The following is a 22,903-nucleotide window of genomic DNA, read 5'->3' on the forward strand; positions in this document are numbered from 1 at the left end:
GGGAGTGGGCGAGACCATCCGGGCGGGAGCGCGGGGGGGGAGGGCGCGGCTCGCGGCGCAGAGGGCGGGCCGGAGCCCACAGCGCCCCGTCTCCCGCTCGCCACCCCCTCGGCCTCGGCCCCCGGAAGGCGAGGACACCGACCGTGCACGGAGGTGCCGGGCCCGCGGCGCCAGCCGGGACACGATCGGCGGCGCCCCCCGCCCGCGGCCGCGTTGGCGGCGCCGACCCCGCCCTCCGGCGCCCGTCCTTCCTCCGCTCTCGGCGGGCCCTCGGCGCCAGACCCGGCCGCGCCGTCCGGCCTCCCTCGCGCTGCGGCTCGTCACCTCCGGGGTCCCAGCCTCCAGGGCCGGGGCCGCCGCCGCCGCGGCAGGACGGGGAGGCGGGCCATGGCGTCCTGCGTGGGGAGCAGGACCCTGAGCAAGGACGATGTGAACTACAAGATGCATTTCCGGATGATCAACGAGCAGCAAGTGGAGGACATCACCATCGACTTCTTCTACCGGCCGCACACCATCACCCTGCTCAGCTTCACCATCGTCAGCCTCATGTACTTCGCCTTCACCAGGTGCGGCGGGCCCGGCCGCGCGGGGGGCGCGCCCTGGGGCGGAGGGAAGGGGCGGGAGGCGGCGGCGGGAGCGCGGCCCGGGGGGGCGCCGGGAGGGGAAGCGGAGGGAAGCGGGCCGGCTGCTCCTCGCGCGCTCGCCGCCCACGCAGCTCCTCCACCGGCCGGGTGTCGGGCCGCACACCCTCCCCTTGCAGCCCCGGCACCGGCCGGGTGTCGGGCCGCACACCCTCCCCTTGCAGCCCCGGCACCGGCGCGCTCCGCGACCCCGGCCCCCACCCCAGCCCTGTCCCTCCCACCTCCTCGGACGGCGCCTCGGGCGACCCCGGAACCCTCGCGGGGTTCGCACGCTGCCCGTCTCCTGCCGCGCTCGGCATCGCTCCCCACTCCCATCACGACACCGGCCCCCTCCTCTCCAGCCCGCGCCTCCACCAGCGCAATCGCATGAATCATCTCGATGCACCACTTCCAGGACATGGCACTGCACCCCGAAAACACCGCGGCCCACCGCGTCTCCACGTACCAGGCCCAGGCCCCAACCGGCCCCCTTCCCGCGGAGCTCCTCGGGGTTGGGCACTCCCCGCCCTGCAAAAAAAAAAAAAATGCACATGCGAGGTGCGCCGCACCTCCCGTGTGCACGGTACACACATCAGCTAGCACAGCCCGTCTGCAGCCCCAAGCACGACCGTCTATCGCTACAACACAGCCTGTCGGCACAGATCACTGTGGACCTTCTCCTCCTAGCACAGCCAGTCCCCATCACCGCTGGTGTCCGAGGCTGCACAGACACAATGCACCGTTAATCACCTAACATGCTTGCTGAATTAGATATTGTCAAGCAGTGGTAACGACCCCGGGGCACAGTAAATGCTGTGGAAATGTTAAAACACATAAGCCTCACACAGTATAGCACAACTCTTATCTCCCTGAACACACACACACACACACACACACACACTCTCACTCGGCACTTCCAGTAGCCACACCTATGCATAGTGGCTGCTCAGCCCAATTCTTGACATTTTGTCAGGAACATATGGCCCCTCAGCCCCAACCCAGGGAACTGATGCATCCGTAGTTCATAAGGACACACAACCCATGGGTCCAACTTACCAAAATTTATATCTTCTAAACAAACCTCTTTAAAGAAAGGCAAGGCATACTTACCACACACCATTGTGACTTACAAGACCAACCCAAAGAAATGTGGTTTTGGAGAGAGATGGTTTTTATATATATGTGTGTGTGTGTGTGTGTGTGTGTGTATATATATATATAAATTGATTTTAGAGAGGAAGGGAGCAGGAGAGAGAGATAGAAACATCAGTGATGAGAGAGGATCTTTGATCAGCTGGCTCCTGCACACCCTACACTGGGTGGGAATGGAACCATGACCTCCTGGTTCTTAGGGCGTTACTCAACCACTGAGCCACACGGGCCGGGCAAAAACTATGTGTTCTTAATTTACTTAACCTTTCTCTAAGCCCCAGGATTCACACCTGTAAAATGGGGATAAAATTCACACCTCATACGGGGTTATCAAGGCTGAATGAATATGTGTGAATGTGCTTAGCAGAGTATCTGGTGCAGGATGCACAGTTCATGTCAGTTACTTCTCTTCCAACATTTGAATCCAACAATCGATGGTTCTCAGTCTAGGTCAGCAGAAAATGTGCAGTGGTCACAAGCTTCGGGAGAACTGGTATTTTGTGGGCATGGGGTATTTTGTAAGAATGCTCACTGCCTGGCTGGTGTGGCTCAGGTGATTGGAGCATTCTCCTGGGCGCTGAAAGGTGGCGGGTTTGATTTCTGGTCAGGGCACACACCCAGGTTTCGGGTTCCATATCCCGTTGGGGCATGTACAGGAGGCAACTGATGGGTGTTTCTCTCTCATAGCCACATTTCTCTCTGTCTCCCTCTCTGTCTCTCTCCTCTCTTTCTCCCCACTCCTCCCTTTCTCTCTCTAAATTCAATTTAAAAAAAGGAGAATGCTGAATGTATTACGACATGGGACAGCATTGAACAACAAAGAATTAATTGTCCTCTACACACACCCATGTGTGTACGTGTGTGTATATGCAACACAAGCACCAATGGTACCTCCCTTGGGAATCATTGCAGATTTTCATAAAACTAATACTCTCTTTCCACATTATACTTGTGCTTTACCGCCATCATTCTTTTGACTCTTGGTTTTTATTTTGTGAAGTGTTTCTTTGCATGAATCTACCAAAAGCTTTAAAGCATATGATTGAAGATGCAGCTACTGTTATTGTAATATCTTCTGCTAATGCTGTGCTGTGGGGTAAGACCAGACCTTCCCACAGTGTCCAATCTCTCCCTGTCCCTGCCTCTCTAAAATCAGTAAGTGTCCAGGAGCACATTTCTAGCTTTGGAGAGAAATCAGTCTTGTCCTAATTATGGTTACCCTCAAATATTTCATCTTGTTAACTGATTTTACAACTGAATAGCTTCGTGGCCACTTAATTTTGCCAGCTTCAGTTTCCTTATCTGTGTGTAAAAACCAAAAAAAACAAAAACCTAGTAATACTTCAGGATTGTCTGTCATGAGGGTTCAATTATTTTTTATTTTATTTTATTTTTAGGTAATCTGTGTTTAGCACAGTGCAAATAGTAAGTGCCCAATATTAGCTGCTGTTATCATTAAATCATTTTATTGTATGCTAATACCTTCTAATTTTTTTTTTTCGGTGACTGAGGATGTAGTATCCTCTCCGGTTGAGAAAAAGGATAAAGGCATTGGAAAAATGGACATTGCTTTGCTTAGATAATACACCTGCCTGTTTCATTTTAACTTCATCTCATATGTGGGTTGGCAATTATATATATTTTTTAAATAGAAACAAGAATGACTAGTTTGCTTCAACCTTTTATCTTTAATACTAGAGGCCCGGTGCATGAAAATTCATGCACTGGAGGGGCGGGGGGCGGTCCCTCAGCCCGGCCTGCCCCATCTCACAGTCTGGGAGCCCTCAGGGGTGGTAGGCGACCCGGTGATCGGGGCAAGGCGACCGCCCCATCACACCTCTGCTGCTGCCACTGCCGGCAGCACCAGCCTCGGCCAGGCCTGGTTACCTGAGCCTCAGGAGGCCCTGGGCGGCTGGGCAGCTGCCACCCAAGGCCTCACTGCACCTCCGGCCGGCACTGGGCAGCTGGGGGGGGAGGGGGGGCGGGGATGAGGGGACTTGGGGGACTCTGGCCAGCCCCCAGGCAGGGCTGAGGGGACTGGGCTCCGCCATCTTGTGGCTGTGGGTGCTGCCGTCTTTGAGGGCGAGGCAGTCAATTAGCAAATTCCCTCTTTATTAGATAGGATTATTCTAGACCCTTCAGAATAGGTCTCCCTTCATCTTTTCTGATACAGGAAGTCACATTCTTCTGGAATTTTCCTTTTACAACATATTCTGCCAAAAACAGTTGATAAATTGCAGCAGTGAATATATAAGAAATAAATATGAATTTTAACAGCTTGTCAAAAGTAAAGGCATAATTTAAATCTCAAACTATGGCCTTTTCTAAAAATGATAATTTTATCTCTTTCACTAATTTCATAAAGAGACAGAGATCACACACTGAAGAACTAACTAATAACAGATCTTTCCTTATGTGAAACCATAAGCACCGCTAATACAATTAGTAATTACTATACCTTACTCATGTTTCGTAATGATTCGTCAGCCGTTAAGGTGGGACATTACAGTGATAGCTCTGTCTTCCTCCATAAAAAGGGAAAGCACTCGTTTGGAGGTGTCTTTGAGCTCGCTGAGTGGACACCACGAGCAAAGCTCAGGCTCCCTAGTTAATAAATTTATGGACAAGCAGTTACCCTTGAAATTAAGTGGTGGCAGAAATATCAAGGAATATTGCGGAGATTGGATCCCTTTACGAAACTTGCGCTAGATCGGTGTGTAGAGATGGCAGCTAGTGGGCAGCAGAGGGTTGGAATGGTGGTAATACGAGGAAGTCGTATCAGCATGTTAGGCAGCTTGGAACGGGAGGAAGAATGGCTTGCTCACCAGAGAAATCAGCTGCTTCCAGTCCCCTGTGCACAGCACCTGTTTTCCTGCAGTATAAAAATCGAGTCGCGTACATTTTCACATTACGCTTTTGTTAGATACACTTTTATATTGGTCAGAAAAAGATTGAGTCTTAGCCAGTTTGGCTCAGCGAATGGAGCATGGGCCTGTGGAATGAAGGGTCCCGGGTTCAGTTCTGGTCAAGGGCACATGCCCAGGTTGCTGGCTTCATCCCCAGTCGGGGGTGTGCAGGAGGCAGCCTATCAATGATTCTCTCTCATCATAGATGTTTCTGTCTCTCTGTCTCCCTCTCCTTTCCTCTCTGAAATCAATACAAATATATTTTTAAAAAAGATGGAAAGTTGTGACTTCTTAAATGAAAATTACTTATTCTGTTCTCTTTTGTGATGATTATCTGATACCAGATTCTTTTTGTACCAGATTTTAGTTGGATGACTGTTCACTGCAGTTCTGTAAAACTTTAAAAATGTCTTCAAGTTTATTTTTCAAAGACTAGTAGTGTAAGAGAATAGGAGAGAGAACACGTTCGGGCTGTCATGTTATCAGAGAACATTTCGGTGTGTCATATTACCAGTGTGAACCACAGTACCTGGGGCACGTCACATGCTCCAGAGGCACAGCAAGAATTTGGGATTGGGACGGATTAGACACGCCATGCAGAAGTCTGAGACAAGTTTGGATTTGTCAAGTACTTTTGTTAAATAGCAACTAGGCCAACTCACTGTTAAATCATAGCATTTAAATGTCCTGTCCCTATCGCTGTCATTAAAAATAAAGCCAGATGCTATTGAATCATTCTCCCCAAGGTTTACAAAAGCTCATTCTGCTACCTTTTAGAGTATTTCTATAAATTAAATGCTTGAGCATGTGTCAAAAAGTTTGTTCTGCCAAAGCGGGGCAAGGAGAACCTTTGTCTCAAGCTCAGAGTATAGTAATTACTCTGCTTACAGAGGCTGGTAACCTTGAAAATGTTGGATAGCCTTGGTTTCAAAAACTCCAACTTTAGATTTGAAAACACAGAATCGACTAACTCCCATTCACAGCAGCCCACCTCTCCTCAAGCGGCACCTGGCAGTAGAACGGTGGAGTCAGCCCTGGCCCAACAGGCGCTGTCACTCACCCGGGAGAGGTTGCCTCCCTGCAGCTTGCTGTGTCCAAGGGATTTCAACTTGTCCAAGCTAGGTTTCTCCTTGACATGGGACTAAGGAGATGGACAGGGTTAAAGCTGGCTAAGATAAGCATTTAGTTTTATGTCTCATTGTCCCTTTTGTTTGTGATTCTCTCAAGAATAAGGACAGTGTCTGTTCATTTTTGTCTTCTTAGCCCCCAGAATAATACCTACCCCACAGCTAGGCATTAGCCACGTGAGGGAGGAAGCAGACATAAATGAAGAGCATTCAGACATTGTGAACTAACAGCTGGCACTTCCTCTGTGCTGGGCTCTAAATGCTGTGCATGTGGTCAGTTATTTCATCCTTACAACAACCCTGTGAGGTGGGACTATTATCCTTGATATACAAGGGAGGACACCAGGGCACAGGGAGGTTGGGTAATCTGCCCAAGGTCACACAGGCTGGTGAGTGTTGAAGCCAGAATTCTGGCCCAGGCATTCTGGCCGCAAGCCTCCTACAGGGGAGAAAACTTGAACTTTGGAGCCAGGTCCCATCCGTAAAATGCAGATTGTGATTATTTCCCCTTTTCGGCTGATAGGAAGATTAAGAGAGCTATCATGCACAGCTAGCATTCTGAGTGCGGTGGAGATATGGCGGATGTTCAGAGCTAACTAGTTCTTATCCCCTAATTGGGTTTTCTGGAGTTACCGATGTGGTCTTGTGGCCTTTGCAGCTAAGTTGCTTTTCATAATTAACTATAGAAAATTTTGGTTCATACCCCATTTTGCAAATGAGTTTGACAGTTGGAGATAATGTTTATAAGTTGCTGTTCAGTGCCTGGCACACAGGAGATGCTTGATAAAGAAGAGCTGTTACTATTGTCTTCATCATTACCAGTATCAGTAGTGTGATGCTGGTCTGAAGGAGGACGCTGTGTCTCCCCGCTCCCTGTGTGTAGCCATTCTTCAGTACAAGCTGATGTACCTGGGAATTGGATTTGGCTTCCCTCCTTAAGCCAGAGGGCCTCACAAGTAACCTCGTCATCTTCTGGCTGGCATTCTCATCAGGCTGGCATTCTGGGGCCTGCGCTCATAACTTCTGAACAGTTGTTAAGTCCTTAGAGTGCCCGTTAGTGTAGGACTGCATTTCTCTGCAGGAGGAGTCTGTCTGATTCGCCAGTTTGGTTTTGTAATCAGGTCTATATGAATTTAACAGTCAAGCCTTGTTTGTCCAGCATCAGTGTTAGTGCTGTTTGGCCATATGACGATCTAAGAGACATTATTACCTGTATGATCTCTTTATTTTAGTACCTTATGTTCAGTCCTGTTGTAAGTCTGGAAATTATTAAATAGAGTGCAGAAACTTATTATAAACAGAAGTTGATATCTGCATTAACTTCTGTTTATAAGACAACATCCCAGGACCTGTCTTTAATTAGGTAATTAAGTAATATTGTTTCATTCCATACCTCTTCATGTATTCTGATGTTCTAAATTTTTTACGCTAATTTTGTTTTCTTCTAAGATATTTTTGACATTTTTTTCCCTTTAGTGATGTTTAATCTTAATTTAATATTTGTCTTTTGAAAGTTTTTTCCCTGCAGTCCTTCCCCATATACTAGTAAACTCAATTTTTTATAATCATTTTTAAATTTATTGCTATATCTCATTATCTCTAAAATATCTCTTTCCACTCTTTTTCTCTCATTCTCTGTCTACTCATCCTGTATATTTTTAAATCGAATCGCTGAACTTCCCTTTCCCAAGCTTCTCAGTAATTACCAATAATTCAGAAAACCTTACTATCTTATAGTTCTCTTTTCCCTCTCCTCTTTTGTTTGCTTCTCTTGAGCCCCAAATATGTTACTAGACTCTTCTCTGTGTGTGTGTGTGTGTGTGTATTATATACATATAATATATATATTATTGATTTCAGAGAGGAGGCAAGAGGGAGAGAGAGATAGAAACATCAATGATGAGAGAGAATTATTGACTGGCTGCACACCCTCTACTGGGGCTTGAGCCGGCAACCCGGGCATGTGCCCTGACCAGCACCAAACCGTGCCCTCCTGCTTCATAGGTTGACGCTCAGTCACTGAGCCACACCGGCTGGTTGGGCTCTTCCTCTTCTTCTTCTTTTTTTAAATGTAAACTGTGAAAACCTAATTCTTCTACTCCGTCGATATTAAGAAAATTTTCATTTGAGAATTTTTACTTTGTTTTACACAATGTTTTCTCTCTGTCAATAATTAGTCCATTAATATCTGCTTGAGGGCCTTCTATGTGCCAGACTCCAAGGATACAACAAATGAATAATTCCCTGCCTTTAGGAGGTTACTTTATACAGGGAAGGCAGACAACGTATAAACCAACAAATGGAGTCATTTCAGCTACTGGAGTTATAGAGGCGATGAATACAGGAATAAACTAGAAATGGCCAGGCATGACATGGAGGAAGCTCATCTCTTTTCATTATAATTTTTTGTTGTCTGGTGTGATTTTAAATCTTGTGTTTTGTTTTCTCTTTTAAAGTTTTTTTACTGGTGCCTTCTTTTTATTCCACACCCCCCCCCCCCCCCCCTTTTCATTCATCCCTTAGATAGGTAATTGCTCACTTACAAGGATTGAGTATATAATTCACTGCATTATGCCTTCCTCCTTATAATCTTCTGCTTTCTTTCCGATTCCTGGAAAGTTTCTTTGCCACAGTCTATATCATGAAGGTCATCTTTAGTTATTCTTGAAACCAAAAGGCATTTCTTCAAAATAAACCTTACCTTTCGACATCCTGGGTATTTTGTGTGTGTGTTGTTGTTTTTTTTAAAGAGGAGTGATTCTCAACTATTTGCCTGAACAGAATGTGTGTTGGTGTGTAAGGTTGCCAGGTGCCTTTCTTACAAGAACTGGACTTTATTATGAGATTGAATTATTTTAGGAAATGATAATGAGTAGTATGTAGTGTGCATAATGACTTTGCTCAGTAAAATAAATTTTAGCAATCCCCCGGTTGTTATAGCATGGAACTCTGACTTCCTCTAGGTTTAGATCTGAAAATGAATACTCAGTGTTCTTTTTCTGTTTTCAGGGATGACTCTGTCCCAGAAGACAACATCTGGCGGGGTATCCTCTCTGTTATTTTCTTCTTTCTTATCATCAGTGTATTAGCTTTCCCCAACGGTAAGTGATTCTACTTATCACATTTCTCCTGTGCCGTGTGCCTTTTGGGTATTTTTTAGCTGTAAGCCATCTAGAAGATGAAACTTAAAGGTGGAATAAAAAATAATCAGAGTTTTGTGTAATGACTGAGGCACAGGCTCTGGAGGCAGACTGCCCGTTCTGCTACTTCCTAGCTCTGTAGCCACATTAAGGACTCAGGAAACCAGATTACTCACTAAATGAACCTGTCAGTTTATTACTCTACAAAATGGAGGTAACAGGTAGGTACTGTTGTAAGAATTAATTCAGTCAGTGCCTGTTAAGCTCTCTGAAGAGTGAATGACAGATTGCAACCTCTCAGTGAATTTCAGCTGCTGTTCTTGTTTCTGTTTTTGTTATTATCAGCCCAATCGTAAATGCTCAATTATTCAGTTACTCCTTTTTGCTCAGGACAGGGTCAGTGCTGTAATGAGTATTACTTAATTTGTTGTCATAGTGATCTTTTATCACACTAAACTTTGCTGATTATATGTTTGGATATGAATTTTCATCAGCAGGTAAAAAAGACATTATTACCATGAATTTTACTCCCTATCATGTTTATAGAGTGAGGCAAAAACTTTGTTGAAAGAACTAGTTTGGTATTCTGCCATCCTTAAGATTCATTCTTTCCTCTGAACTGTCCCTTACAAATCACTTTCATTTTTCTTATTTCCCTTCAGCACCTTCTTTCTAGGATATTTTTCTCTGTAACCATTTTTAAATGCTCACTTTCTATTTCCTACTTCTTTTACAGTTATGGTATTTTGAAATTCGGTCTTTCTTATGAGTTATGCTCCATAAGCCTCATTCATGTTTTAAATATTTAAATTGTGTTTCGTCTCTATTCTATTTATCCAGTAGAATGTAATGCGTGATATGAGAAGCTTGTTATGAATGTTACTGATTGCTGCATGGAAATGCACCACGGTAATAGGAGTCTAGTACCCATCCCAGTGTGTATGTGCTGGGTGGTAGCGTGCCTCCGCCAACAAGCGGTGCTCTGACACCAGATGGATGTCCTCCATTCACCTCCATTCTGATACTGTCTACCCAGCGAGTGTCAGGTTCCACAGGTTAAGGGCTCAGACCCCACTTCAGAGGCCAGTTGCAAGTCTAGGTTGCTACCTGCACTTCTTCCTAGAATGGCTGTAAATCAGAGGTTCCCATAACCTCCTCCTTGGGTTCCACTGATTTGCTCGAGAGGCTCACAGGACTCAGGAAGCCAGTTTACTCACTCAGTGAACCTGTCAGTTTATTAAAAAGGCTGTTCATGAGCAGCCAGATGAAGATGTGTGAAGCATGTGGTCAGAGTACGTGGGGAGGGCCAGGAGCTTCCGTGCTTTCTCCAGGAGCACCGCTTTCCTGGCCTCTATGCAAGGTCATGGCCCAAAAGCTCTCCAGCCCCATCCTCGCGGGGTTTTCTGGAGGTTCTATCACGTAGGCACGATTGATCAAAACATTGACATTGCTGATCGGATTGATCAAATCGTTGACATTGGTGATCGGAGTTCATCTCCAGCTCCTCTCCCCTGGACTAGGTCTGGGAGTGGGACTGAAAGTTCCAACCCTCTAATCACCTGGTTGGCTCCACTGGCAACCAGCCCCCACCCTCTGGTGCTTTCACCTCATTAACAGAACAAGAGACACTTTATTGCCCTCATCACTTTGGAAATTCCAAGGGTTTTAGGAGCTCTGTGTCAAAAACAGGGACACAGATCCTGTTCCAAATATATATTTATTATAAAAAACAATTGCCGGGAGCCGGTCCATGCTTGCTGTTTCAAGGGACCTGGCATATATGGCATACTGTTCTTAATATGTTTGCTCACCTTCTTGGCACTGTGTTTTAACCAAGGTCTCCTCTCTGAGAAAGGTTGTTTCCCCAGGTAGGGATTTTCCCCTGAAGTTAGGGAGGGAATAAAACCCCTCAACTAAGTGCCAGGTGGGTAATTAATCACTTTAACTATGAACAATCATGCTTAAGCTACATAATCTTTACTCCCTGGAATAGAGATAAGAAACGCCCTAACCTTTGTAATAGAGATTGATAGGATTGAATCAACTGGTATAAATACAGTTGTAACAAGACAGCAAGACTCAGAACTTAGAATACAGAACTAAGAAGAAGACAGAACCAGGAGGCACAGAACCTACACAGAACGTTCTCTAGAGACAGAAGAACTTCGCTGGAGAGAACATGGCAAAAGATCCTGGACTGAACCTGACTACAGAAATTGGCAAGAGAACCTGACTAGAACCTGGTGACTGAACCTGGCTGGAGAACCTGGACAGAACCTGGCTGGAGAACCTAGCAAGGGAACATGGCTACAGAACCTGGCTGGAGAACCTGGAGAACCTAGCAAGAGAACATGGACACAGAACCTGGCTGGAGATCCTAACCAGAACTTCGCTGGAGATCCAGAGCAGAACCTCTCTGGAGATCCAGACCAGAACTTGGCTGGAGATCCTGGCTGGAGATCCTGGCTAGGCTGCTGATCAACTGAACACTGTCCCCGTGTCATTCCTTCTTCGCCGACTCCGTCCACACCTTTGGGGACCCCTGGACCTGCTGGGGTTGGACCCCGGCAAACAATATCACCCATGGCAAAGCCTTCAGGCTTTTCAGGAGGGTCGCAGTGGAATTTTGTTCTGTATTTTTGCTTATTTTGTGCAGCACTCGAGGTTTTTTGCCGGCAGCATGATAATCCAGCCATTAAGCCATGACTGAATCCTTTAGGGAATGCACTGTTGTAGATAGCAAAGTCATTGTGGAGTTGAACTCCAACGGCTCAAGCTTTTAGATTAAATATTTTTTTCAGTGAGATTCTGCTGGCCTACTCAGTGCAGACTGTGCTAACAGAATACTACAGACTAGCGCAGTGACGGCGAACCTATGACACGTGTGTCAGAGGTGACACGCGAACTCATTTTTTTGGTTTATTTTTCTTTGTTAAATGGCATTTAAATATATAAAATAAATATCAAAAATATAAGTCTTTGTTTTACTATGGTTGCAAATATCAAAACATTTCTATATGTGACATGGCACCAGAGTTAAGTTAGGGTTTTTCAAAATGCTGACACGCGGAGCTCAAAAGGTTCGCCATTACTGGACTAGGGGGCTTCTCAGAGGATTTATCCTGAAGCACAGTTTCTCTCTGGCTGTGAACCTGAAACCGGATACGTTATGTGCTTCCGAGACGAGGAGACATAGGTTTTTGTCTTCTTGAAGGAAATATTTCAATCAAGTGACAAAGTATAGAAAAGCAAGCAAGAATTTATTGACAGCAGCAAAAACATACTTAGGGCAGTGACACAAGGAAGGGCATAGAGGAAACCACAGGAGAGCCTAGGCTGGGCTGCCTTGGCTCACGGGGAACTCAGAGAAAAGGGGGCCTTGGAGACAGGTTCAGGGGGTGAGCCCTGGACGAGCTGCCCATTGCTCCCCTGGTTGCAAGTCTCATGGGATCCCTTAGAGGTTAGGGGGTACGTGCCTGTGGGGGAAGAAGAGGGGGGAGGGGATGGCATGGACATGCTCCTTGAAAGAAGAGTGCACTGGGGCCTTCACTTTCAGGGATTTTAAAGGCTGGGCATTTAGGGGAGATCTTAGGGGCAGCTCAATAGAATATTCATCAGCTTTATGCTGATGGACCAAAATGGGATTTATTCTCTTAATTTGTCTGTCCTTGGTGTGGTTGGCAAATGGCACTAGTTGGATTTCTGTAACTGTCTCCCTGAGTAGGATGATTTAAGCTACTTACCCGCTGGTTGGGGAGGAGAAGTGCAAACCATTTACTCTTAAGTGTCCCTGGTTTAGGGAAGATAGGATTTACTAGGTGGCTGCAAACTGCTGTTGAACTATCTGTATCAGTTGCCCTATTCCTTTGTCCTGGGATTTCCCTAGCTTCTTGCTGTTCTATAACACTATAGTGGGACAGGCAGAGGATAGACATTCCTGTTCCAAAGGAGAATGAGAGAGAAGGGAGGAGTGATGGGTGTGAAGCTAGTCCAGCACCTAGGAAGGCCAATCCTGTGAGATCTTAGATCAAGAAGGCTTAAGGTTTAAGAATAATTCTCTGCCTCAGTGCTTGCCCTTGGAAACCAAGGTGAAGGCTGCCCCCCTCTCCCTTTCTCTCCATGACCTTTGCACTCTGAGCCTGTGATGGAAGTGACAGCCCAGCCTGAATAATCTCTGAGTCGCCTTTGGGGTCCTTCTTGTCTTAAAGAGGAGCCAGCGTTCCCGTCAGGTAACTCTGGTTCAGTCTCTAGGAAGTCCAGCAGTCTTCGGAGTTGGGATTTCAACATCAGAATCTGGAGGAACACACACATTAACACCTGCATGTCTTGTGCACATTGGAAACATAGTTGGGCCTTTCTATGAGCACCGGGGGTTCTGATGTGCATAGTTATTGGGGCAGGATGACAAGACGTCCATGATATGGAATGAATTGACCTTGCTGTGGGATTCACTTTCTAGGAAAAGACCCTGATGTCAGTCAGCTGCTTCGCTATTTGCCAGCTTCTTTTCCTTCTCACCTCCAACGCACAAAGTCTCAGAATTTTAGGGTTAGATCGTTTGGACATTGTGTAGCCTGGCCTCTTTCAAGAGTGCCATGTTGTAGTGCCAGCTAAGTGGCCACCTGCAATATGCATCATTTCACACACACTGGAACCACCAGGTAGTCCCCCTGTGCTCAGGAACCTGGCCTTTTCATACAAAGGCAGCTTAAGAACACAGCCCAGTGCAAGAAGATTATAAGACTCGTCTCAGGTGGGAAACCAACATGGCCAGCTGCCACCAAAGCCCCAAGGGAAGGCGAGTAGGTGACAGTTCAGGTGGTGGTGGTGACTGCCACTCCTCCCCGAAGCCACTCTTATCTTCTGTGTCCTGTGAAGGCCTGCTGCTTGCTTGTCATCAGTGGATGCCAGGACCCTTACTGGCCTGTGTCCTCTGTTTCTGTTTCTTATCTCACCTGTCCCCAGTCCCACTCCTTCTAAGTCAATCAGCAGAGTACATGCTCAGGAAACCGATCCGTCCGAAAGTGTCAGGTCTGTTCTTCAAGTCTCCTGTTTTCTTTGGCTCTGTGTTAATTTGTTGCTTAGTTCTTAAGGGTTACTTCTTCACACTTTGAAGGTTTCTTTCTTTCTTTTTTTCTTTCTTTTTTTGAATTGCTATTTCTTACGGCTTTTTGATCTAAGATCTCAGAGCCGTTTTGGAAGTCTGCCAACTCAATAGCCGTGACGTTACAGCCACCCATCCACGAAGCTTCAGTGGGAGCTGGGTTTGGGGCTTCACCAGCAGATGTTTTTCTTAAGGTATCAAAGGCCCTGAAGGTTGGGGGCTAAAATCTATTGGAGGTAACATTTTGTGTTTCTGCTGGTTTTTCCTCTATTTGCTAATGAAGTCTTCTGATATTCAGAGCCCACTCAACCTGCCCAGTCTCCCATGTGGAGCTGTGCTTCTGTTTTCTTTATGGAAAGATAAAAGTTAAGTTTGTTTTATGCTTTTCTTATCCTGGATGTGGGGACTTTGTGGTACATACACATACAACGAGGGGAGATCCCCTATGGCTCTCCTAGTTCAGCCTGCTCGGTTCACAGCTTAGAAGGCTGCACCCATAGTCGTCATGTCATTCCCCCAAGATGTCAGCCTGGTGATCTGGCCCGGGGCTACTTGATGTCAGCCTGGTGATCTGGCCCGGGGCTACTTGATGTCAGCCTGGTGATCCAGCCGGCTCACGTGTTTCCCTGTATTCAGCATTGCTCTGGTCATTTCTCCTATCAGGTTCTCTGTGAGGCGTTTTCTCTCTGTCTTCCCCTATGTTCCTGTCTCCCTCTGCTTCTCTTCCTCTCTATCAGTCTCTGGCTTTCTTTTCCCAGGAGTGTGGTCTTAGGCAGTGTGCCCTGGGTCCTGCAGAAGGCGGATGTGGCCATACTCCTGTGTTGGCAACATCCTCCAAGACCAGCAGAGGCCAGCGGATTGATCCAAACCTGCATACTTTCTCCCTCTCCTACTCTTTTCCTGCCTTTCCTTCCCCCTCCACCTCTGGGCGCATGCTCACACACAACACTCACCTGGAGGTAGAACATCCCCAAACAAGGTCTCAGATAGACCAGGGAAAGGACAAAGGCAGTTCAGTAATCTTCATATGCAGGATGGGGTGTTAGGCACATGAGAGAGGAATGGATACTCAACTAAGGAATGTAATCGACTCTGTTTAAGTTAGGGGTGGCTTTGGGAGGTGGCTTGGAGTTGACGGGGAAGCCAGGCCACTGGGAAGGGTGCTCCTGAGCTGTGTGGCTGTCCCCTCCCAGAGCCAGCCGACTTCAGGCCGCCCAGGAGCCACGTGCCAGACAGCTGCTCCTCTGAGTGGAATGTTTGTGCCCCTTCTTACTCCAGTCTTGTCACCTATTCTCCATTCTCCCCACCCTGGGCACGCATTCTCAAATTAAGTAATGAAATGAATGGAGAGACAAAGCCCAACATTTGTCTTCTCCTTGAAAGACGCTTTCGGGCAGTGCCTGCAGTGGAGGCATTCACAGAATGGTTCTGTTTTGGCAACTTCAAATGCATTTTTCCTTGACCCAGTAAAGGCTGCCCTGCATGCTTGAGTAGAGGCCTACATATGATTGCATCCATGTGGCTCATGTGTGTGAGTTATACACGCTACTATCTGTGTGGTAGAATCGGGCCACTCCTACGGGCAGGGAGCCCGGTGATTTTTTGTGCAGACTCTGAATAACAAAGAAGCCCTTGACTTTCTCCATAGGGTTTTATAACAGAGTGTTTTGGGCCGCAGGTAATAGGAAACCCATTTCAAAATGGCTTAAAGAATAAGAAAAATGTTGCCTTCCGTACATCGCCAGCAGTTCCCCGGTAGAGTGGTTCCAGGGTTGGCTATTTCAGTGGCTCGGGGACCTCACCCTGTTTCCCACCATCTCCAGCACGCTGGGCCCAGCCTGTGCTTTCGCCCTGATGATCTTGAGGGAGCTGCTCAGCGCAGGTCCTGACAGGGTCCAGCGGAAGAAGACGTCCTCGCTTCCTGTGTTTTTAGAGTGAAGAAACCTTTCCTTCTTAGAAACCCTCCAGCACACTCGCCCTCAGTCCTCCTTGCCTAGGGTTGGGCGACGAGCCTCTTTCCAAAGAGACCTGAGGACAGGAACTTGTGGTGCCCAGAGGAGTAGCTCACAGATCTTCAGTAGCTCTCATTGACGGAAAGAATAAAAGAAAGGATTACCTCCTTCGGCTTGGAGTTCAGCAGAGGCACATGGGAGAGGAATGATCCTCAACAAATCCTTTGTCAGTCAATAGGATGAGTAAGAGGCGAGGCTCTCCGGTTCCTTCCTTCAGCCCTGTCCACAGGCCGGAGGGACAGACCCGGGTTGACGGGAAGGATGGTCTGGTCTCCTCCCGTTCTCCTTTGGTTCCCTTAAATCTGGTTCGTTTGTTTTTTTAAATGCTACTTCCATCATCTCATTACAGCAACTGACACTCAAATATAAGTGTAATTTTATAATTGAGTGTAATCATATCACTATCAGGGGAGTGAAATTTAGAAACCTATTTCAGTCTCCAGTTGGCTTTGAGATGTCTTTCAGCAGATAACTGTCTGGTGGACTTTTCTGGCTTCTGAAGACTTCCTTGAACTGTTCCTCTTCCACCCCCTCCCAAAGCACCCAAGCCTGCTCTGCACCCCAGTGCCTGGCCCTCAGCGGCCTCTCAGAGGATCGATGTTGAATTAAGTAAAAAATCTGTCAGCAAAAAGATTCACATCATTAGCCCTCCTTTCCCCTTGACTTATCTGCGAGACAAACAGCCCTCAGCACTTCAGTAAGGTATTCTGATTAGAGTGAAGTAGTATTTCCTGATTTTCCTGATTTTATCATTCTGTTTGTCCTTCAGGCTCATTTGGCTTCTCTGAGCTCAGCGTGGTGCCAATTACATCCCTGAGATTTGAAGGTGATCCAGAAGGTTCCCAGCTTCTAATTTTCCCCCCAAATTCTTATCTCCTCATTCTCTGCCCACTGCTCACCCTTTTTTCTCATAAGTTTTTTCCCTTAGGTTTAAAATATGCATAGGGACACTTTTATTTACTTTTCTTGTTTCTTAGAGACATTTAAACTTTAATCTTAAGCAAATATCTTCCAGTTTTATCAACTATACCTCAATAAAGCTGAAAAAAATAACAAGGGAAGAAGCAGACTAAAAGGGCCTGAGGACAAAAGTGCAACTTCTAGTTTTTGTTTAAAGAATTATACCTCCTGAGGGTTTGGTCCCTTAAACTTAGTAGTAGGTATAAGGGTTGCTGGCAAGACAAGCAGTGGCCTTCTTTCTAATTTCTAAGGTCGTTTTTGAAAGGCTTCTCTTCGCGTGATGAAGACATTGTGTTTCTATGTCTTTTGAAATTCAACTTGCTCTGAACATCTGATTACAAGTATGTCCTCGGGATGCAGGGCCTGCTGAAGAAGAGAAAACATGTGGTTTGAGATGAGCCTGGTAAGAAACCAGAATCCAGAGCAAAACAGGCCTCTTTCTTCCCATACTCAGTGCCTTCCCGGTTTCCGCCGCCTGGGCACGGAGGAGAGACCTGCTGGGGCTCCAGGCTCCTCCAGGCACACTTGTGCATAGCTTGTTGGGAGATGAGGTCTGTGCAGAAGCCTTGAGGAAAGCACATGTTCAGAGGAGGCTGCGGTGGTACTAGTCCTCCTAGGCAGACCATGCTGCGGAAAGCACAGCTTTAGGAAGGCGGCTTGGCTTGCATGGAGTAGCCAAGCGCGGGTGACCCAGTGAGCCTAAATACCAAGGCTTGTGGTATAGAAAAATGCCAGCCTCATTTTTAGTTTTTAAAAAGAATAATGGTATTTTAGTAATTACTGTCTGATGGTGAAGGCGGTTCCCTCCGTGAATAATGTTACTGAACTGCACTTGTCAGAAGGGGGCCGCTCTGAAGTTGGCTGCTGAGACTCACCTGCTCTAGGGCTTCATCCCACCGGTGTGCGGTAAATGACACAGGTGGTTCCCTCCAGCCTGGTTCGGGACAGAGCACCTTGTACTGTCTCTTCCAAAACCTACCTTCCTAAGCCTTTTCAGATCCAGTGCATGTCAGTTTGCAAAGCTGATAGGTCATTTTTAAAAGTTGTCTTTTTTGAGAAACGTTGTGATGTGATATGATGATGTGTAAGTGGGAAACCTAGAAAAAAGAGGAAACAGATCAATTAGGGATAAGTCAAGGCTTAAAAACAAACAAACAGCACTGCAATAAAATGAAAATTCTCTTTCCAGGTCCTGGAACAGCGTGGGCCTGTCACAGGGAAGCACAGAGTAACAGAGGGAAGTACCCTGGGGCTGAAGCAGTTGTGTGTAGGTTAAGCGAGCTGGAAGGCCCCTCGGCTCCCAGGTTCTCAAGCACCTGTCTGTCCTCTCACTTTGGAACAGCTGCTTAGGGTCAGATAAGCCGGGGCTGTGTCTGCTTTCCAGAGGCTTCTCTTACAGTAGTGGCAGGTGGAAGAGGACTTCGGGGCCTTTCTACTAGTTGATGTGAGGGAACTCCCATCAGCTGCCTGGCATTGCCCCATCCTTGCAGCTCTTCTTGACCTTGCGCATCAGTTCCACACTGCAGGGCCTCCACAGCTCCCAGCAGCTTGCTTCTCCCGCCTTGCTCTCCTGACCCTGAGACAGTCCTGGCTCAGGCTCTCCACTCCTCCTGATAGAGTTGATAGGGAAGTACTCTGTGCTCTCAGACCAAGAGGAGTCCTGTGAGCTGTGTGACCCTGGACAAGTTCTTTGGGGCTCACTGTCTTATCTGTAAAATGGGGTTGATGGTACCCAGCTGTTAGGAGAACTAAGAGAAAACGTGGGGGTGTCTCAGGCTTCAGCCTGGTACTCAGTGAGTGCTCAGAAAGTACTGCTGACTATTCTAAATTAACATTGTGATTGCTCTTGAGGAAAAACAACAACATAATGATTTGGAGTATTGATTGGGCATGGAATTCTATTGCAAACCAAGTAGAGTATAGAGTTGGACCTTGTGAGAAGAAACCATAGAGAAAGCTGGGTCCCCTGTTATGAGAGGTTAATTCATTGGCATGGATGAAGTACTGGTAATATTTCAAGCCAGATAGCCATCATAATACGGAGATCATTCATTCATGGTGACAAGTCAAGAGACATCAACTCAAAATCAGTGAAGAGTGAAGAGAAAATTACTTAAAAGGTGGCAATATTAGCTGTCGGTTTTCCAATAGCATGTGAAGAAAGTTAACCACGTTATGTTACCTAAAAGGGGATTCAGGCTTCTCTGCTTCATTGTGCTTTTCTGAGAGAGGAGCAGATGATTAAAAAGACTATAGGTATCTCTCCCTCTCTGAGCTCTCACTATTTGCCATCCAAAACTCGGGCACCAGATTAATTTGGAGAAAGCAAAGACTCTCACAAAGCTAATGTACTTTCTGAATTCTCACCATCTATACTCAGGAACTGAGAATTGGATAGTGGGGATACTTGTAACAGATTTTCCTCATGTGAACTTGATACATCAGAAGAAAGCAGTTCATATATGTTTTAATTTAGCCTGTGTAAGAAGAGAGGGATTTTAGAATGAGTTCCAGAATAAAAACTATAGTATAAATATTTGCCTCAGACAGGATCCCGGTTGCAAGCCACAGAAGCTGACTGTGCTGATTTAAAAGCCTGTTAACGGATATTGGCTGGCTTGAGGAGGAATTGTAGAAGGCTGGGAAACAAGTTCCCAGGGAAGCTTCTAGAACTGGCATGTCACGCAGAGCTGGTCTAATGAGGAAACCCCAGTGAGCTTAGGCTGTAGTCTATCCCACTGTCACTTCTGCAGTGAACTGTAATGGAACCTCATGCCACAGTCAGCAGTGTGAGGCATGCCACCACTCTAGCCAGCACCGGAGGGAGGAGAGGAGGGCTGTGCATAGGCACCTCTTCTACCGCCAGCTCTGAGGCCAAGTCTGGCATGGGTGCGACTGAAGAACCAGGCCCTAGTTATAAAGAATCCTGGGCAGCAAGTTCTGGCATCTCCCCGGGAGACGCGGGACGCATAACGCTGGAAACTCTCCAAGTGTAGGAAGGCTGTCCAAAGGCGCGGGCAGCTCCGGGCAGGTCGGGTGCCCATTAGAACAGTGTTCAACATTTGCGAGTTGTAACCCTTCAGTTGGTCGTAAATCACTCTGGTGAAACCAGCTTGCTTGCCTTCTTCTACCTTTTTTTTTTTTTTTAATGAAATAAAATAGAAAAGTGTTGTGTATCACTTATAGTAAGTTTCATCTTGTGAAACTTTTCATTGAACACGATCTGCATTGGTGTATGGAAACTGAGTTGCCAGGTAAAAGCTATTGTTACCCCAGTTCATGATCTTAAAAGCCTGCACAGTCCAGTGCTCAGAGTTTATTTTCAGTTTCACTACTCACCTCACTTACTTTCAAAGCATAGTATTTGTCTTTTCTCTTTCATTTTCAGAATAAGTCAGTGCGCCCCCACCCTGACTCTCTCACACACACACACACACACACACACACACACACACTCTCCTGTGAGCAGGGAGCTTTCACTTGTTAAGGTACAATCTGTATGACTTACTCTTACAGGTAACCTGCTTACTGTTATAACATTGTTTCCCTGGGAAATGATGACCTGAGTTCCAAAGAAAAAATCAAAACACACACAACGCGAGGAGACTTGGTGCCTGTTACCTGTATGGCAATAGTTGTAACAATGTGGATGAATCATGTCAACCTAGACTTGGACCTCAAAGTATCTGCCAGAAAAACAATTTAAATAAAGGGCCTTTTACTGTCGTTAGTCTTGTCTCTGAAATGAGTTCGTTCTAACCCGGTAATGTTACCTCTGCAGGTCCATTTACTCGACCTCATCCAGCCTTATGGAGAATGGTTTTTGGTGAGTTACCCATTGGATTTTAAAATATATGCTACTTAAAAAGGTTTTTTCCCCCTGCATATTATCCTAGCAGTTTTGCTTACCACTCTATAGGAAAAAAGGTATAGCTTTTTACTTCTTGGTGTTCCTAATATAAATTTTTTATTAAAGTCTTTGCCACAAAATCAAGTACTGGTGACAATCAACATCCTGGTACATGTGAACTGTTTTAGTTCCACTTGCCCCTTCTTATGCTGTGTCTCTACTGTACACAGGACTTGACAGGGACTGTGGCTTGCTTTTCTCTAACCAGTTAACTACCACACGTACAAAACGGAAACCATCTCCACCCGCCACGATATTTTGAATTTAAAACATCAATTTGCAATGAATATTACAAAAATAAATATATTACAATTCGGGTGTTCTTGAATATTTTCAGCTGAAAATCCTCACAAAAAAATGATTTTGAAGTTGGTCAGGGCTGCCACTTAGGGAAAACGTTTTTTTTTTATAGACGCGTGTGGCGTGTGGGGAAGGTCCGCCCGCCGCTTCGTCTACAGACGCTTATGGTGGACAATGGGTTAAGCATCTTCCTGTTTCTCTTGCTGGTGCAGCTCAGGTGTATCCTAGGGGCACGTTGGTCTCCTAGGCATCGAGGAGGACTGAAAAGTCCAGCGATCTCAGTGTTATGAGTGGGAAAGAACTTGGGCAAGGGAGTCTTTAGACAAAGAGCCCTGATTTGAACTACAGTTTAGTGATCAGTATTTTATATAAATATTGGCTGTCTTATTTTTATTTGATTTCTAGTCCAAATATCACCTGAATGGATTTAACACAGATCTTCCGAACTATAGACATTGCTTTATCTTGCCTAAATAAGACATCAAATAAATTACTTTAACTTCAGAAAATGTAATCTTCTGCATAAGGACCCTAACGATGGACCTTTTGCTCAAGGTTGCCTGTTTTTCTTTCAATGTTCAGGGATCAAAGGTAAATCCCTTTGAACTTAGTGGTCATTCCGGACCTTCGTTCAGTGCCCTGTGGGCAGGCGCTGCCTTGCCCGAGGCTGTCTGTGGTGGGCAGACAGCCCAGGAGCCGCTCTGCCAGTCAGGGGGGCCCTGCAGAGGGAGGACATCTGCAGCAAATGCACTGTTAAACCACTCATCAGAAACGTCCGATGTGGCTTAAGGGTTAGGACCATGGGAGGTGACAGTGACTGGGTGGCTGCTTCTGCTTGTGCGTGAGGGGAGGCTGGAGGCAGGGTGCTTCAGCCAAAACCTGCGTGCAGAGGAGGACCTGAGCGTGCCACGGCGGGCTGGGAGCCAGACAGAGAATGAGCTCAGTGGTCCGCAGCTAGGAAACGTTCGGCGTGTTCCAGGCCGGGGGGCTGGCGCTTAGCAGGCCTGGGGAGGTGGTGAGTGGTCAGAGTTAGGCACAGATGGAAGCCTGCAGGGCTTGTAAGCCACTCAGGATTGTGGGTGCAAAGGGCTGTCGGAGGTCACGGGAGGATTTTTTGCAGAGAAGTGAGATGGTCCATTTACATTTTTTTAAAAAATATATTTTATTGGTTTTTTTACAGAGAGGAAGGGAGAGGGATAGAGAGTTAGAAACATTGATGAGAGAGAAAGATCCATCAGCTGCCTCTTGCACGCGCCCCCACTGGGGATGCGCCCGCAACCAAGGTACATGCCCTTGACCGGAATCGAGCCTGGGACCCTTCAGTCCACAGGCCGATGCTCTATCCACTGAGCCAAACTGGTTCGGCGGTTCATTTACATTTTTAAAAAGACAGTCCTGGTTGCATCATACTTTCACCTCATGGACTTAATGTATCTGCTTGAAGTTAAAAGTTATTTTTAGCTAGTTGGGTACACCTGAACTTTTCCTATTTCAAATGGTCCATTATAGGGAATGAGCAGTTTTGTTTCTTACCTGAGATCTTTTTAGGATCTTGGAGCCCTTTGCTAATCCGATGAGAACTATGGATCCTTTCCTCCCCTAACAGACACACAGACACACATGTGTTCATGCATGTTTGCTTCACACACACAGTTCTCATGTTCTTCGTGGA

At 46.4% G+C, this 22,903-nt stretch overlaps 1 protein-coding gene and 1 pseudogene across 15 annotated transcripts in view; both read left to right on the forward strand.

Annotated features, from left to right (window-relative positions):
* Positions 1-238: 238 nt before the first annotated feature.
* PTDSS1 (phosphatidylserine synthase 1) overlaps positions 239-22,903 on the forward strand; it is a 48,837-nt gene continuing 26,172 nt past the window's right edge. Inside the window, exons 1-5 of one of the 15 annotated variants that reach the window (XM_036337796.1) lie at positions 239-566; positions 8,815-8,906; positions 16,831-16,887; positions 18,211-18,288; positions 20,803-20,847. In XM_036337796.1, the coding sequence (XP_036193689.1) occupies positions 388-566; positions 8,815-8,906; positions 16,831-16,887; positions 18,211-18,288; positions 20,803-20,847 (451 nt within the window). In that variant the 5' untranslated portion in view covers positions 239-387. Of the gene's footprint in view, positions 567-8,814; positions 8,907-16,830; positions 16,888-18,210; positions 18,289-20,241; positions 20,276-20,802; positions 20,848-22,903 lie in introns of those variants that run through there. The other 14 variants (XM_036337787.1, XM_036337788.1, XM_036337789.1 and 11 more) reach the window with 14 other exon arrangements.
* On the forward strand, positions 3,796-7,677 carry LOC118670647 (annotated as a pseudogene).

Source organism: Myotis myotis, unplaced genomic scaffold (genome assembly GCF_014108235.1).
Source record: "Myotis myotis isolate mMyoMyo1 unplaced genomic scaffold, mMyoMyo1.p scaffold_m19_p_16, whole genome shotgun sequence".
Taxonomy (NCBI): Eukaryota; Metazoa; Chordata; class Mammalia; order Chiroptera; family Vespertilionidae; genus Myotis; species Myotis myotis.